Genomic DNA, 17,326 nt, shown 5'->3' with positions numbered 1-17,326 from the left:
GGCGAATCAGTCCGTGAGGAGCGTCTCTCCCAAGAGAGGGAGACCAGTGTAATTGACCTTAAGCCGGTGACCTGAGTACCAGAGTATAGCGGCAGATCACTGCAGGGACACGCATGACTGAGAGAGAGACCAGCATGACTGAACAACAACCCCCCATCAATGGAGAATTGGCAACAGATCGTTGTGGGGGCACGCCCGACGGAGAGAGAGACGAGAGAGGAGACGCTATGGGATCTGTGGAGCGCGCTTCACCTCTCCTCCCAGCTAAGTATCTGCCCTTAATTCCACATGATTCCAGAAGTTATTGTGCTAGTTCTCATCAATACAGCCCCAAGAGAATATACACAGCCGCTTACATTCACCATAATCCAGCGTCAAGTAGTCGTTTTTTTTTTTTTTTTTGTTTATTTGTTTGATTTGCTGTGGTCACGTGATTCATTTGTTTGTTTGGTTGATTAAAATGATTCATTAATTGACCCACTGCATTTAGAGGGAAATATCTGGGATGTGTCCTTAGGCTGTTTATTTAATGCCCATATTGGCATTGGGAGCCACCTTTTAAAAGACTGTGACTATTCTATCCATAACTCCTGTTAACAGTGAGTCCTCCGTGCACGCCCAAGTTAGTCACAGAGTTCCACAAGGTTCTGTGCTTGGACCAATTCTATTCACCTTATATATGCTTCCTCTAGGCAATATTATTAGGAAGCACTCCATAAACTTTCATTCTTATGCGGATGACATCCAATTATATATCGATCAAGCCAGATGAAACTAACCAGTTAGCTAAACTTCAAGCATGCCTTAAGGACATAAAGACCTGGATGACCTGCAATTTTCTGATGTTAAACTGACAAAACTGAAGTTATTGTACTTGGCCCCAAACACCTCCGAGACACATTATCTAAAGATATAGTTACAACAACATACATTTGTTACTTCTAGGCTGGATTATCAGAATCAGAAATGCTTCATTGATCCCCGAGATGGAAACTCTTTTGTTACAGCAGCTCACTATCACGTCAGTGCACAAAGGAATAGAAGTACTAAGCCAAAAATCTAATACACTATAATACAGGTCAGATAAATTAAGTACCAAGTGGGTATAAGTATAAAATTAAAATAAGTGTGAAGTACAAAGTGGGTTTACCTGTTGATGATAATATGGTATAATAATACAATGTAATAATACAAGTAGTAAGTAATAGTGCAAGTTAAGTGTAGCCTATTAAGATTATTATGAGACGGTGGATATTGCACAGCAGTAATATAAGTATGAATAAATATCAATAAATAGGACATTTTAAACTGAAAAGAGTATGTTGCAGAGCAGTATTAACAGAGAATATTGCACAATTATGTCAAGTATTGCAGAGATGCAGTAATAGAAGTGAATAAATATCAATAAATTAAACTGAAAACAGAGTATATTGCAATGGAGTATTAAACAGAGAATACTGAACAATTATTTCAAGGATTGCAGTAATGTTAATCAGAATCAGAAATACTTTATTGATCCCCGTAGGGAAACTCTTTGTTACAGTAGCTTGCCTTTACGTCAGTGCACACAGGAGAAAGTAAGCAAACAATATGATACACTATAAAATACTATAAAAACTATAAACACTATAAAAACAGGTCAGAAAATAAATTAAGTAACAGGTCGGTATAAGTATAAGATAAACTAAGTGTCAAGTACCAAGTGGGTTTACCGGTTGATGATGATAGTAAAGTATAATAATACAATGTAACAAAATAAGTAATAAGTAATAAGCAGCGGTGCATGTACTGTCGAGAGTAATGGAGGTATATAATATCGATAACAATAAATAAGAAAAACTAACATGGCAAAACTAATATTGCACGGGAGTAGTACACAAAATATTGCCCTCCTCTTGGCATTCAGGATGTCTTTGATGTCCTTTGTTACCCACAGTTTGTTATTTGAATAACAATGGACCCTCTTAGTTGGGACATTGCAGTCCACACAGGAGTTAATGTAGCCGGTGATGCACTCAGTGAGCCCGTCAATGTCCTCTCCACGAGGCTCACAGCGTACATCCCCATGACACCCCATGTCACTTCAAAACATTCCTGCAGTGTCTCATAGGCCTCCTCTGACCATGTCCTCACTGTCCTTGGGGTCACAGGCTGACTTTTAACCAGAGGCACATAGCAGGGTTTGAGGTGTACCAGATTGTGGTCTGACCTACCCAGGGAGGGGAGGGGGGAAGAGCTGTATGCGTCCTTAACGTTAGCATACAGCAGGTCCAGTGTCCTCTCCTCTCTAGTAGGACAACTCACATACTGGGTGAAATTAGTCAGTGTTGTTGAAACACTGACATGGTTGAAGTCACCCAAGATTAATGCACTCGGGTGTTGAGTCTGGAGTGCTATGGCAGTGTGAATGCTGTTGCACGACAATTCCGAGTTAGCAGAGGTTGGGGGATGTAAACAGCCACAACAATGGCATGTAAGAATTCATGTGGCAGATAATATGGCCGGAGTCCCGTCAGCAACAGTTCAATGTCCGGGCTACAGATACTCTGTTTGATAGTAACGTGATCAGAGTTATACCATCTGTTGTTGACCAGAACAGCAAGCCTGCCACCTTTCCGCTTACCGCTCCCGGTGTGATCCCTGTCTGAAAGCCATCGATGGAAACGTTATGATCTGGGATATCCTGGTGTAGCCATGTCTCTGAGAAGCCCATCAAACTACACTCACAGAACTCCGTCTAACTCAGGGCTAACGCCGTTAGCTCGTCCATTTTATTCGTTAGTGATCTCACGTTGCCCATTACGAGAGAAGGCAGACATGGTTTAAATCTCTTGTTCTTAAGTCCCTTTTGTCTGTACCCCTCTCTCTTCCCTCACCGCTTCGTTCCACCTCTGCATCCTCAGTGTGTCCTCCTCCAGATCTCAGTGGGCACATAGGTTGTCCTGGGCACCATGCTGCTCGGCTTCAGCATGATCAGCTGTTCCCTGGTGTAAACAATGCGGCCAAACAGCTGATCTGCAGCAGTGCCCTGACAGAGTAGCAGGAGAAGTTCCACGGCAAAAAAAAGTATCAAAACACTTTCTACTCTCATTTTCATAAAGAGCGTAGTTTAAATTATACTTACACAAAAGTTACTCAAGTTTGGAAGAAAAAGGAAATCTAAAAGTTGGAAAAAGCATGACGAAGAGACGGAGCAATGGCAACAGGTAGCATGCACGTTGGCGCATGCGCACTACATTGCAATTCATCATCAGGCTGCCCGAATAAGTCCCTTAAGACTCCAGTTGATCCAGAATGCTGCGGCACGTGTACTGACAAGAACTAGGAAAAGAGATCATATTTCTCCAATAATAGCTTCTCTGCACTGGCTCCCTGTAAAATCCAGAATAGAATTTAAAATCCTTCTCCTCACATACAAAGCTCTTAACGGTCAGGAACCATCATATGTAAGATGTGTGATATGTGATATGTAAAGATATATATCATAATACCATATTCCCGACTAGAACACTGTGCTCCCAGAATGCAGGGTTACTTGTGGTTCCTAGAGTCTCCAAAAGTAGAATGGGAGCCAGAGCCTTCCATTATCAAGCTCCTCTCCTGTGGAATCACATCCCAGTTTGGGTTCGGGAGGCAGACACCATCTCCACTTTTAAGAGTAGGCTAAAGACTTTCCTCTTTGATAAAGCTTATAATTAGGGCTGGCTTGGGTGAGTCCTGAACCATCCCTTAGTTATGCTGCTATAGGCCTAGACTGCCGGAAGACTTCACAAGGTGCGCCTCTTTCCTCTCTCCTCCTCTCCCTCTCCACCTGTATGCATTTTTATCCCATTACTGCATGTTACTGGGTTGGTGGTGAACCGTGAGCTTCTGCTTTGGGCTATGCTTCCTTCGGACAGTTTCCAGGAGCTGGAGCTACCTCTGGTTGGTCCACACCAGCTACTGGGGGCTGGCTAACTACAGGAGCTAATGATTCAGTTCCCGTGGTGCGGAACCACATTTCCAATTCACTAAGCCTCGCCTCCAAATAAACGCTACAAATAAACAAGGAGGCAGAGGAATAGTTAAACATTTGACACACCGAACAAGAAAGAGCAGGAGAGTGAGAGAAAGAAGCCATTGCTAGCTGCTATGCTAAAGAATGGTAGCTCGCTAAAATGAATAGTGTGTAAACTCTGGGATTAGCGAGAAAGTCGTTAAAAGAAGTAGAGAGCTATGAGAACTCGTTACTTATAGTTACTTATAGTTTGTCACTATAATGAAGAATCGAACAAAATTAACTGATGAGCTAGAGCAGCAGAAATACGCTACTAGTAAAACACAAACACCGGTGACCGGAAATGAGACAATACGCTTTCCGCAGCACGTCAGCAAGATCATCATATTATTAATATTAATAATCAAACACAACACTATATAATATACTATAGTAATACTATTTAAAATAATATAGGAATACTACAAAGATCGAGATACGTAGTATTACTATTGAAATATTATAGGGCAACTATAGCTAATAAAATAGCACTACAGAAAAAAAACTATAGTTACTATAGTAGTAGTAGCATATCTGGTGAAAAATATACAGAACACTACAAACTTACTAAAGGACACTATACAATTCTTATAGTATACTATAGTAATACTATAGTTAATTTTTTTAAGACCCACACAATGCTGTACCAGAACCAAAGACACTCTCAATGACAAAAAGGTAGGCAGATGTGTTACTATCATACAGCATCTAGGCATCTGTGCCTAGCTGACGAACATTAAATGCATAGACCACCCAATAATCTAAAATTGTCAGCTGTTTTCTTACTTAGTCTAATAGTCTAATAGAAAAAATAAATCAACATTCCACATAGTAGAATGAGACCTTACAAAAGCAAGCAACTGACTGGTTTGCATTACATCTCGAATGTAGAGAGCATGCTTTAAAATCAATAAAAAATATTCAATCCCTCAACGATCCAGAATGGGTATTCCACAAGACTCAATCATGGGGCCTCTTCAGCTTATACATAAATGATTTACCATCATGCTGCAAAAGAGCTGGTTGTCAAATGTATGCTGATGACACAGTCATTTACATATCAGCTAAAACCTCTTGTGTAGCAGCAGAGACATTAAAAAAAGAAATGGAGGGTGTATCCCAAATGGCTCTATAATAATCATCTAACCTAAATCATCTATGTGTTTTTCCATGAGAAAGAAAAGCAAAAGACAAGCTTATAATCAAAATAGATTAAGAGGAAATAAGTCAGTGATTTTAAATTTTTAGGTGTCATTTTAGATTCCCAACTCAAATTTGACAAACACGTTAAAACATATGCAAGATAGTAAAGACAAATCTGAACTGTTTTAGAATGATAAGACATTACATACCCCTTAAGGCAGCTCAACTGTTCATGCATGCCATGATATTTTCACATTTATCCTATTGTGTTACTGTATGGACCCAGGCTTCACAGTCAGCTGTAAAACCTGTTAAATCACTATACAAACAATCACTGAAAATAATGGATCAAAACAAATGAATTGGCACCACTGTATAATTCTGAAATAGTTTTCTATTATCAAACTGATTTTTTAATGTGTGAATAATCTCGCTGCAAATGTGCTTTGTCCATATGTCACAAAAACAAATATCAACAGAATAGCCACTAGGGAATCAACAAATGGCAACTTCAGAGTGGCACAGCGCAAAACAGTCATCTTTTTCAATGAAACAAATACATTTTTGGAATGCCCTACTTAAGGAAATAAATACACAAACTGATCTGAAAACGTTTAATGAAAAGGTGAAATACTGGCTGAAACAAAACCAAACCTGCGATCACTGATCTCTGATCATGGACACGTACACACAGAAAGAAAAATAGATAAACACACATAGAGTATATTCTCATTAAGACTGCGTGCATGCATGCACACGTACATACACACCTATAAAATTAAGCCCATACACATATATTTCCATGAAATAGGGAACATACACATGCACACATACACATATGCAATACATGTACAATTATTGTAATGTGATGTAACATGTATGAGAATGTCATTATTTATTACATACTCAATTTAATGTACTCTTGGTAATGATGATATGTTATGACCTTTTAAGCAGAAAAGCAAATCAGCCTTGGCTAGGAATCCCATATGCAACACATCTGTATCATGTTATTTTAACCTGTTACAATGTTTTTGCATTGCCCCTGACAAATAAATTAATCAATTATTAAAGAAGTGAGAAACATATGGCTCCTGTGGAAAAGATCCCGTAACTTAAATTAGAAACTAGCTAATGTTAGTGTTCATCCATAGACATTTGACACAATCTAATTCTAGGTTTTGGGTGTGTTGACTTGGGCCAATGTAGGCTGAGAATTGGCACATGTAGCCTCAACTGGACAAGCAATGGCCCATGTGGTGGCCTGAATTTGGGTGAGATACAATATGGCCATACTGACCTGGACCAGTTGAGTGTTGGGGATGGACAGAGGGTAAACTCTAAAAATGGCCCCTGAACTTATAGGTCTATGAAAAGGTAAATTAAAATAACATTTATTTATCAGAATCAGAAATACTTTATTGATCCCCGAGGGGAAACTCTTTTGTTACAGCAGCTCACCTTTACGTCAGTGCACACAGGAATAGAAGTACTAGCAAAAAATATAATACACTATAATACAGGTTGATGATAATAATACGGTATAAGGTAATAGTGCATGAACGGTCAAGTTAAGTGTTAAGATTATAATGAGATAGAGGATATTGCACAGCAGTAATAGAGGTATGAGTAATATCAATATCAATAAATAGGGAATTTTAAACTAAAATATTGCACACGAGTATTACACAGAATGTTGCACAATTGTGTCAAGTATTGCAGAGATGTAATGATCAATGCCCAGTTTAATGACTTAGGGTCATATAGACTAACACATAGAGGGAGGAGTTAGAGTTTGATGGCCACAGGCAGGAATGACTTCCTGTGGTGCTCTGTGGTGCTTTTTGGGGGGATGAGTTGCTGAAGGTACTACTTTGTTTTGTTTATTTTAAAATAATCTTGATTTTTACTTGGCAAGTTTAATGAGCTTTTTTATAAACATACTTTAAGATTGAAAGACCCTTTTCCTTGTTGAATTTATGTAAATTATTTCTGTTTTATTATAACCCGATCCTGACGTGCTGAGGTAAGCGTATAGTGTCATTTCCGGTCACCGCCGTTTGTGTTTTACTACTAGTGTATTTCTGCTGCTCTAGCTCATCACAGTTAATTTTGTTCGATTCTTCATTATAGTGATTAACTATCTGCTATAAACGTACACTAGTTCTGCTCAAGCACTCATAGCTCTCTCCTTTTAACGACTTTCTCACTAATACCATAGTTTACACGCTATTCATTTTTGCTAGCTACCGTTCTTTAGCTTAGCAGCTAGTGATGGCTTCTCTCTCTCCCTCTCACTCTCGTGCTCTCTCCTGCTTAGTATGTCAGATGTTTAGCTATTCCTCTGCCTCCTTTAGTGATAATAGTACATATAATAAATGTCGTTTATTTGTAGCATTGGAGCCGAGGCCTAGTGAATTGGAAACGCGGTCCTGCACCATGGGAACTCATTCATTAGCTGTTTTAGTTAGCCAGCCCCCAGTAGCCGGTGCGGACCGACCAGAGGTAGCTCCTGTTAGCCGTCTCCCTGCAACCTGTTCACGTTTCAAACAAGTTCTCCCCACTCAGCGACACACCCGCTGAGAAACCAACTCTGATTATTGGCAGCTCTATTTTGAGAAACGTGAAGTTAGCATCACCAGCGACCATAGTCAAATGTATTCCTGGGGCAAGAGCGGGCGACGTTGAATCCTATTTAAAACTGTTGGCTGTTGGCGGATAAACATAAATGCAGTAAGACTGTTATTCACGTCAGCGGTAACGACTCCCGCTTACGCCAATCGGAGGTCACTAAAGTTAATGTTGAGTCGGCGTGTATATATGCAAAGACAATGTCGGACTCCGTAGTTTTCTCTGGGCCTCTGCCAAACCTGACCAGTGACAACATGTTTAGCCGCGTGTCTTCACTCTGCCGCTGGCTGTCGAGGTGGTGTCCAGCAAACGACGTGGGCTTTGTAGATAATTGACTGACTTTTTGGGGAAGACCTGGTCTGATTAGGAGAGACGGCATTCATCCCACTTTGGATGGAGCAGCTCTCATATCCAGAAATCTGGCCGAGTTTATTAGTAGACCAAAACCATGAAAACTCAGAGTTGAGACCAGGAGGTAGGGTTGCAGTCTTACATGCTTCTCTGCGCAATTACCCACCCAAAACTCCTTAGTGACAGTGTCTGCCCCCCGACCACTTAAATGAATAAAATCTAAAGTTAACAGAAGAGGAGTTTTAAATAAAAACCTAAACAAAAACACTGAAAGAGCACAACAAAATAGGAGAATTAAATGTGGACTCTTAAACATCAGATCTCTGTGGCCCACAACCACAGATCCAGTCTCTGCAGCTCCGGAGGCAGAAATACCTGCTGAAAGCGACAGAAGCAGAGAGGAGAGAAACCTGGCTGGGTCATAAAGAATATGTTAGCCTAGATTAATCCACTCCACCCAGTCATATTAATACTCACATTCCTCGAGGCACTGGCCGAGGAGGTGGAGTTGCATCCATCTTTGACTCAAACCTATTAATCAACCCTAAACCTAAACTAAATTAAAACTCATTTAAAAGCATTGTTCTTAGTCTTTCACACCCGGCCTGGAAAACACGACATTTGTTATAGTGTACCGTGCTCCTGGTCCTTATTCTGAGTTTTTATCTGAATTCTCAGAGTTTTTATCAAGTTCGTTCCTTAAAACAGATAAAGTAACTATTGTAGGTGATTTCAATATTCATGTGGACGTTGAAAATGATAGCCTTAGTATTGCATTTATCTCACTATTAGATTTGATTGGCTTTTGTCAGAGTGTACATGAAGCCACTCACTGTTTTACCCACACCCTCGACCTTGTTCTGATATATGCCGTTGAAATTGAACTTTTAGTCTTTCCACAGAATCCGTCTTTATCGGACCATTACTTAATATCTTTTGAACTGCTATCACTGAACTACACGCCATTAGGCAAAAACTCTTACTCTAGATGTCTATCTGATATTTCTTTAGCTACATTTAAAGAAGCGATCCCATCTGCATTTAATTCAATGTTATGTTTTAATATAACAGAGGACTCCTATGCAAATCGTAGCCCCTCCCAAATTGACCATCTAGTTGATAGCGCTGCAGGCTCACTGCAAACGATACTCGATTCTATCGTTCCTTTAAAAAAGAAGATAATAAAACAAAGAAGGTTAGCTCCATGGTATAACCCCAAACCCGCAAATTAAAGCAAACATCACAAAAACTTGAAAGGAAATGGCGTTCCAACAACCTGGAAGAATCTTGTTTAGTCTGGCAAGATAGTCTTAAAACGTATAGGAAATCCCACTGTTATGCCAGAGCAGCTTACTACTCATAATTAATAGAAGAAAATAAATCGTTATAGATTTGAGGGGGGGAAACCCCTGAGTAATGTCATATGGACATGGTTTGCTTGGTTAAAAAAATATTAAAATATTATTACTAATAAATAATAGTCATTATATTTGAACTGGTTTTGCTGGCAGTGCAGATTCTTTGTTGTGGTCCGTTGTGTATTCATCTAGGAGTTATATTCTAAGGCTAGCTACAAACGACACGTAAGTACTTTCCCCCCCAAGTTTTTAATCCAAGTTTTAGCCAAATTGTAAAGATAACACCACAGACTAAGCTGCAGTCAGATGTAACGTTAGCTAAAGCAGACGTAGCTAGCTAGCTATGTGAACACAGTTGATATCAGAAGAAAGGTTATATATGAACATAACTCAAGTTAATGGAGAGTACACAGAAGGTAAATACACACGTGTGTATTTTAATACTGTACCAATTCAATGCAGTTTGTAAAAGTTGTGATGCTAATTGTGATTAGCGCCCTAGCATGCTAATCGCGATTAGCACGTTAGCATGCAACATTAGAATAGCTTTCAGTGTTGTAGCAGTCCATATTACTGTATACTGCTTCTGATGTTAGCTAAAGCCTGAAGCTAAAACTACCAGTATGATATAGTATATGAGCTTTTGGTTGATTGAGTTACTTTGTTTGAACTGTCGCCACCAGTCAGAGCATCATGTTGGACCCAGCATCCAGTCTGAAATCTACTCAGTCTCCCCCTACCATTAAGTATATATTATCTGAATATATAGTATATAACGTAGTTAAAAATAGCTTTTCTTTTCTTTCCTAACCAGCCACAACATAAAATGCTGCATACACAATAATGCATCCGTAATAATAATCTAATAATATAATTTCACACTGACAGAGATAATTCTTCTGCCAGCTGAATACCTTTACTTTAGATACTTTTACTTTAGTATATTTTGCTGCTAATACTTTAAGGTAAAATTTTGAACACAGATTTTACCTACAGGTATTGGTACTTTTACTTAAGTAAAAAACATGAATACTCATTCCGCCACTGTCCAGTACCTACACAAATATAGTATCAATGTATACTCTGAATGTTTGTCTAGTTGGTGTGAACTTTAATCATACAGCATTTACCTGTGGAAAAAAAAAATAAATGTGTACCTCCCCACATACTCTGTTAACTCGTACCATCTATTGTTTCTTATTCCCCTTCCTCCATTTATTGTCACAGTTAGATTGGTCCAGATATTGTCAACAGCTGAAAAGTGTTCTTATGTTCCATGAAAGTAAATTGACTTTAATGTTTTGGTAATTTACTGGAAAGGCTTAATGTTCACAACAACAAAAGAGTCTTCAATTTTATTTATTATTTTATTATTTATTTATTTTATATAGCGCCAATTCATAACAGAAGTTATCTTGTTGCACTTTTCCTATAGAGGCGGTCTAGACCGTACTTTTTATAAAATTATTTACAGAGACCCAACAATTACCACCATGAGCAAGCACTTGGTGACAGTGGCAAGAAAAAACTTCCTTTAAAGAGGCAGAAACCTTGGACAGAACCAGACTCAGGGTGGGTAGATAGAGGGGTGAGGGTGGGGGTGAGAGTTTTTAGTTTGTTAAAATAAATTCTTATAACAGAAAACATACCACATGAATGGATGTCATGGGGGTAGACAAGGGGTAATGCAGGGTGGGGGGATAGATTCAGGATTTTTCAATTAGGGAGGAGTAGATTTTAAGAATTTTAATGAGGTAATTGAACTTTTGTGGAAAAATGATTACAAATTACTCAAAGCATTTTTATATATCCTAAAACATGTCTGGAGGGGAACTTTAATGAATAACACAAACCCTGTGCACTTGACAATAATTTTGGTAGTTTGGTAGTAATTTAAAAATTGTTTTTCTTGTTCAATAAAATGAATAATTTGTGTTCACTGTACATATCAAAAGCAAATCATTACAAGGACAGTTTCAGTGTTATGCTGAACACAAAATAAAATCCCGTGTTGCATTAAGTAAGTGTAATATTAGTTAATATTAGTATAACTAATATTGCATTGGTAAAGGGAAGGGCCCTTGTTTTAATTTCATGGTTTTGTATTACTAATTAAACATTTCCTAGTTCCAGCAGTATACAAGATCAGTCACAGGCAGATATTGGTGTAGTCCTGGCAGACCCAGACTTGGATCAGTATAGGCCAGGTCTGCCATTTTTGTTGGGGTGATTGCGGCCCTATGCCAGTTCCGTTTCAGCAGCCGTACTTTGGACAGAGCCAAACTTCCCTCTGCTTCCAGTCTTTATGCTAAGCTAGGCTAACCACGTCCGGGAGGCAGGTGTCAGCAGGCAGACACGGGACACGGAGGTTAGTACAATGACGAGGGATTTATTTGAAAAAGCAAGACAGAGTACTGGGTAAAGCAATGACTGAAGAGACGAGGGGCTCGAGCTAGGAAAGTCTACGAGTCTTATCTGATATAGAGCAGGTAGTTCAGTCTACTGGAGGAGACGGGAAACAGGATAGCCAGGAGTTGAAAACACACACAACGGTTGAGTGGAGTCCAAAGTCCTTGGGGATACTTCAGGTGACACTGCGGTCGGGTAGAATCTCATAATAGGTTTGAGACCAGACAGTGAGTGAACCGGGGGAGTGTGACTTTATAGTGTGGGGTTGGTGATTAATGGCAGGTGTGTGATCAGTACTCAGGTGAGTGAGATCTGTTGATTGCAGTGGGTGGAGCTGGTGGTGTCTGTGTTGGCTCTCTGACAGCAGGCATACAAAAAATGTACAATCTGTAGTTCGAATAACAGCCCTAGAGCCGGCAAATGAATGTGGAGCTCTGGGTGCAGGACAACATGGAGGGAAGTTAACCATTGTTCATATGCATACAGTATACTACCCACATTGTAATGATACAAAGCTGGTTGAAAATGGGCAAAGTTTCCCTATGATACAATAAATGCCTTTGAAAACCATTCAGATTTCTTTACATAAAATCTATGATAGTGTACAGTCACAGAGTATGTAGACCCAAAGTGGTCAATACTGAATAACTAATTGCCAGTAAGACATTAAAAAATAAATAATATGAATAAAACAAATAATAACTAATATCCATAACAAACTGAATGTCTATCTGGCTGGTAGTTTTTGAAATGTCTTGCTTTGGACGAACAACTGGATGGATGGACAGACTTTATTTCTAAAAAGCGATTAGCGACGAATTTAGTGACTTATAAAGACCATCTGGGAAAAGGTAAGAAATATATTTTATATTGTAATTCATTCCCATGCATGCTGAATGGCTCTTCTAACAACAGTGCCGGGGTCTGTCCCTCTCCTCCTGCGCCGTGCTCACAGGCCGCAGTAGCTGTGGGGCAGTCAGGTTTGAGTATAGACGCTTCTCTCTCATTTTTTCTTTCTGGATTAGGATGTTCCTATAGTTTGTAAATATGTAAATAGCTTGTTTGATCTTGATCTTCTCCTGCCCTTTGTAACTATTTTTACTTCAAATGTATGATGTCCCTGTAGTGAGTTTGTGAGTATTTTGCTAAAGATTTCTATATCTACCTTTTTTATATGGTTTAAGGTGATCTCTCCCTCACTGCAACTGACACAACCACTAAGCTTTATTCAAATATAATATTTGAATATTGATGACACCACCTGGCGACTTTTAGCGACCTTTGGAGCTAGTGCTAGCTACTTTCATTGGAAAAGAGTTGGCAACACTAGTGAAACCTGAGTGACACAAGAAATCTGTGCAAGAAAATCTAACAGTAATATCAAGTCAAATCTAAAGCTGTATTTTCCCTGATGAAAAACAATGTTGTTCGACAGTTTGGCAAAACGCCACATAATGTTTAATGACAATGTATGACTGTTCACCGCCAACATTTCAAACTTCTATTATTTATAATAGAATATCTGCACAATGCAACAATAGTAAGATTAAGGTATCATTAAAGCTGAATCAGATTACTTTTTCTTGGTGAAACAAGCTTTTGACTTTTAATGGTGCTGTAGTAGTTGACTTGAATTGTCTATTTTTATTTATGGAGTAAGAACAGTAATGATAAAAGTAGTGATGTTACTGTTCATGATAAACAGACGGCATAAGGCTAAGTTCAGACAGACAATAGCACTGTGAAAAAGTGCAGCCTCATCATTTATTTCAATGAGACTAGGGGGCTCCAGCAAAAGTACACAAAAGTTCAACCTGCCTGCAACATAATTCAGCAACACATTGTGTTAGCCTAGCACAATGTCTGGAAGTGGGGAAAACTGCTAGCGTTCCCCTAAGGGGGGATCAATTTTGACTATTTTGTACAACTGTTTTTTGAACATTTACATAAACTGTTTCGGGGATATTGTTACTGACAAAGAAACTGCTGTGCAATATCCATCGTCTCATACTCATCTTAATAAGCTACACTTAACTTGACAGTACTCATTATTGCACTATTACATGTTACTTATATTATTACATTGTATTATACCGTACATACTTATCAACCTCTAAATCCACTTGGTACTTACATTTGTTTTACCTGTATTATAAGTTATTATATTTTGATTTGCTTAGTACTTCTATTCCTTCTATTCTCAAGTATGCATTGACGTGATAGTGAGCAGCTGTAACAAAAGAGTTTCCCCTCGGGGATCAATAAAGTATTTCTGATTATGATTCTAGAACCAGAACATCATGCAGACGTGGTGTGGTGTAGTTGCAGAGTAGAAGAATATTGCTGCTGTTAATGTCCCAGGTTGAGGTGATAACTGCAGAGGACAGGTTGTAAATGTTGGGAATGTCTTGGAGATGACTATCTTATTGAGGAAAAAGAGAGAGGAATGAGAGCAGTCATACTCCTGGACCTGTTGATTAATGTGCACAAGGGCTGGCAGATGCATTACCCACACTCATACCTCTCACAAGTGAGAAACACGCATTGGCACTGAAAGAAAAACACCATAGTGGTGTGAGTAGTGTGTACATGGCAGTGAGTTGAATTTCTACTGCTCCTGCATTATTTTCCATCTGAAAATGTGTTGATGACATTCCAGAACTGTGGAAAATGTGTGTGCTAAGTGAACAAACAGACATTGATTCAATTCCAGAGTCATATAAGCTAGAACATGATCCTAGGAGGGGCTGAGAAGTGAGGATCTGGGGTCGAAGAGGTATGAATGGGCTCCTGAGTAAAATTTTCAGCCCACTCAGTGTGTACTGTATGTTTAGGTCAGTTTTACGTATTTATATACGTAGGTTAAAATCTCTGATGTCCAAGGGGACATGAATTTCCAATGTGAAGTGTAATTTTTTCAATTCTCAACTCTCAGATACCTCACTGTAATAATAATAATAATAATAATAATAATAATAATAACTTTATTTGTATAGCACCTTATATGTGTCACAGTCTGTCTTGTTTTCTCCAGTCACTTCGCACTTCAGACTCCCCTTCACACCGCACCCCCTCACCTGAGTATTAATTCCCAGCACCTGTCACCCATCGCACACCTGCACATAATCAGCCACTCTACTCCCTATATAACCCAGCTCCTCACCTCAGTCAGGGTCCGGTCTCGTTCATATGAAGGACAGAGCATCGCAGTCTTCCTACGAATGCTACACGGACTCACCCACGACGCTACGTTGAGAAAACTACCACTTGGAACCCCGAACCCCGGCTCCCGTCTGTCTCCAGTCTCCTGAGTGTGTCGCTCCAGCTCCCGGCTCCCGTCTATCTCCAGTCTCCTGAGTGTGTCGCTCTAACCTCCGGCTCCTGTGTGTCTCCAGGCTCCTGTGTGTTTCCAGTCTCCTGAGTGTGTCGCCCCAGTGCCCACACTCTTCCACCAGCAGTGAGATAAAGGACAGTATCAATACCATCCCATATTACCTCTTTGTTGTAATAAACTCTCTCAGTCTCCTTACCATTGTCTCCGGTTGTTCTGTCCGTAACAGAAGACCGGACCTCAACAAGGATGACGGCCAAGAATTCCCTACTTCACCTGAGTGGGTTGGCCAAACGTTATATCCTCAGCCTCCCTAGTCCCTTTATTGCTGTGGACGAGCTTCTACAGCCGGGGATTTTCTCCGGTATAGTAGAAAATTGCGAAGAGTTCCTCACGAAGTGCTGCCTCGCGTTCCTGTTACACCCTGATCAGTTCCCATCTGAGCGGACACAGGTAGCCTTCGTGGTGCTTCAGCTGGCCGGTCCGGCACTGCACTGGGCTGGATCCCTGGCGGTTAAGGAAGAGGCAGTTCTCCATTCTCTGGACCTCTTCTTGGCGAGATTCTGCCAGGAGTTTGGCCCGCCGAACCTATGGTCATCCACGAATCCCCAACCTGTCTGTCAGCCGCCGCCGCCTGCCTCCAGCCCTGAGGCGCAGCCGCCGCCGCCGCCTGCCTCCAGCCCTGAGGCGCCGTCTCCAGAGGGTCCCGGCCTTCGCCGCCGGCCTCCAGCCCGGAGGTCCGTCAGCCGCCAGCGTCCCCAGGCTCAGCCCCGGCCTCCAGCCCGGAGGTCCGCAGCCTGCCAGAGTCCGCTCCGGTTACCAGCCCGGAGGTCTCCTCTCCAGTCTCCGCTCCGGCTCCCAGCCCGGAGGACAGCAGCCGGCCAGAGTCCGCTCCGGTTACCAGCCCGGAGGTCTCGGCTCCGGCCTCCAGCCCTGCGGCGCCGCCGCCGCCTGCCTCCAGCCCTGAGGCGGCGCCGCCGCCTGCCTCCGGTTACCAGCCCAGAGGTCTCGGCTCCGGCTTCCAGCCCGGAGGTCAGCAGTCGGCCAGAGTCCGCTCCGGTTACCAGCCCGAAGGTCTCCTCTCCAGTCTCGGCTCCGGTTTCCAGCCCGGAGGTCTCCTCTCCAGTCTCCTCTCCGGCTTCCAGCCCGGAGGTCTCCTCTCCAGTCTCCTCCCCGGTCTCCAGTCGTCTCCAAGCTCCAGGTCGACCGCCAGAGGTCGCTCCGTTCTCCAGCCCGGCCCAGCTCCAGGTCGACCGCCAGAGGTCGCTCCGGTCTCCAGCCCGGCCCAAGCTCCTGGTCGACCGCCAGAGGTCGCTCCGGTCTCCAGCCCGGCCCAAGCTCCTGGTCGACCGGCAGAGGTCGCTCCGGTCTCCAGCCCGGCCCAAGCTCCTGGTCGACCGGCAGAGGTCGCTCCGGTCTCCAGCCCGGCCCAAGCTCCTGGTCGACCGGCAGAGGTCGCTCCGGTCTCCAGCTCGGCCCAAGCTCCTGGTCGACCGCCCGACACACCGGATCCCGATAAGCTCCCCGGATCGGCTTGGCCCTTAGGGACAGGCCGCGGTGTCGGGGGAGGGGGGGGGTCTTTCGGCCCTCGGGAGCTGGCCGTGGAGGGGGGGGTACTGTCACAGTCTGTCTTGTTTTCTCCAGTCACTTCGCACTTCAGACTCCCCTTCACACCGCACCTCCTCACCTGAGTATTAATTCCCAGCACCTGTCACCCATCGCACACCTGCACATAATCAGCCACTCTACTCCCTATATAACCCAGCTCCTCACCTCAGTCAGGGTCCGGTCTCGTTCATACGAAGGACAGAGCATCGCAGTCTTCCTACGAATGCTACACGGACTCACCCACTACGCTACGTTGAGAAAACTACCACTTGGAACCCCGAACCCCGGCTCCCGTGTGTCGCCCCAGTGCCCACACTCTTCCACCAACAGTGAGATAAAGGCCAGTATCAATACCATCCCATATTACCTCTGTGTTGTAATAAACTCTCTGTCTCCTTACCATTGTCTCCGGTTGTTCTGTCCGTAACAATATGCAAACATACAGCCCAAAGTGCTTTA

General features: G+C 42.0%; 1 protein-coding gene across 3 annotated transcripts in view; it reads left to right on the top strand.

The window, feature by feature from the left end:
• The window catches only part of LOC122880973 (proline-rich receptor-like protein kinase PERK10), a 34,813-nt gene extending 17,921 nt beyond the window's left edge, over positions 1-16,892 (top strand). Inside the window, exons 1-3 of one of the 3 annotated variants that reach the window (XM_044206555.1) lie at positions 14,486-14,523; positions 14,642-14,704; positions 14,963-16,892. In XM_044206555.1, the coding sequence (XP_044062490.1) occupies positions 15,509-16,804 (1,296 nt within the window). In that variant the 5' untranslated portion in view covers positions 14,486-14,523; positions 14,642-14,704; positions 14,963-15,508 and the 3' untranslated portion in view covers positions 16,805-16,892. Of the gene's footprint in view, positions 1-14,252; positions 14,705-14,962 lie in introns of those variants that run through there. The other 2 variants (XM_044206553.1, XM_044206552.1) reach the window with 2 other exon arrangements.
• Positions 16,893-17,326: the final 434 nt, after the last annotated feature.

Source organism: Siniperca chuatsi, linkage group LG9 (genome assembly GCF_020085105.1).
Source record: "Siniperca chuatsi isolate FFG_IHB_CAS linkage group LG9, ASM2008510v1, whole genome shotgun sequence".
In the NCBI taxonomy this organism is placed as follows: Eukaryota; Metazoa; Chordata; class Actinopteri; order Centrarchiformes; family Sinipercidae; genus Siniperca; species Siniperca chuatsi.
Note: the sequence above shows the minus strand (reverse complement) of the source record. Positions and strands in the feature narration are given on the sequence as shown.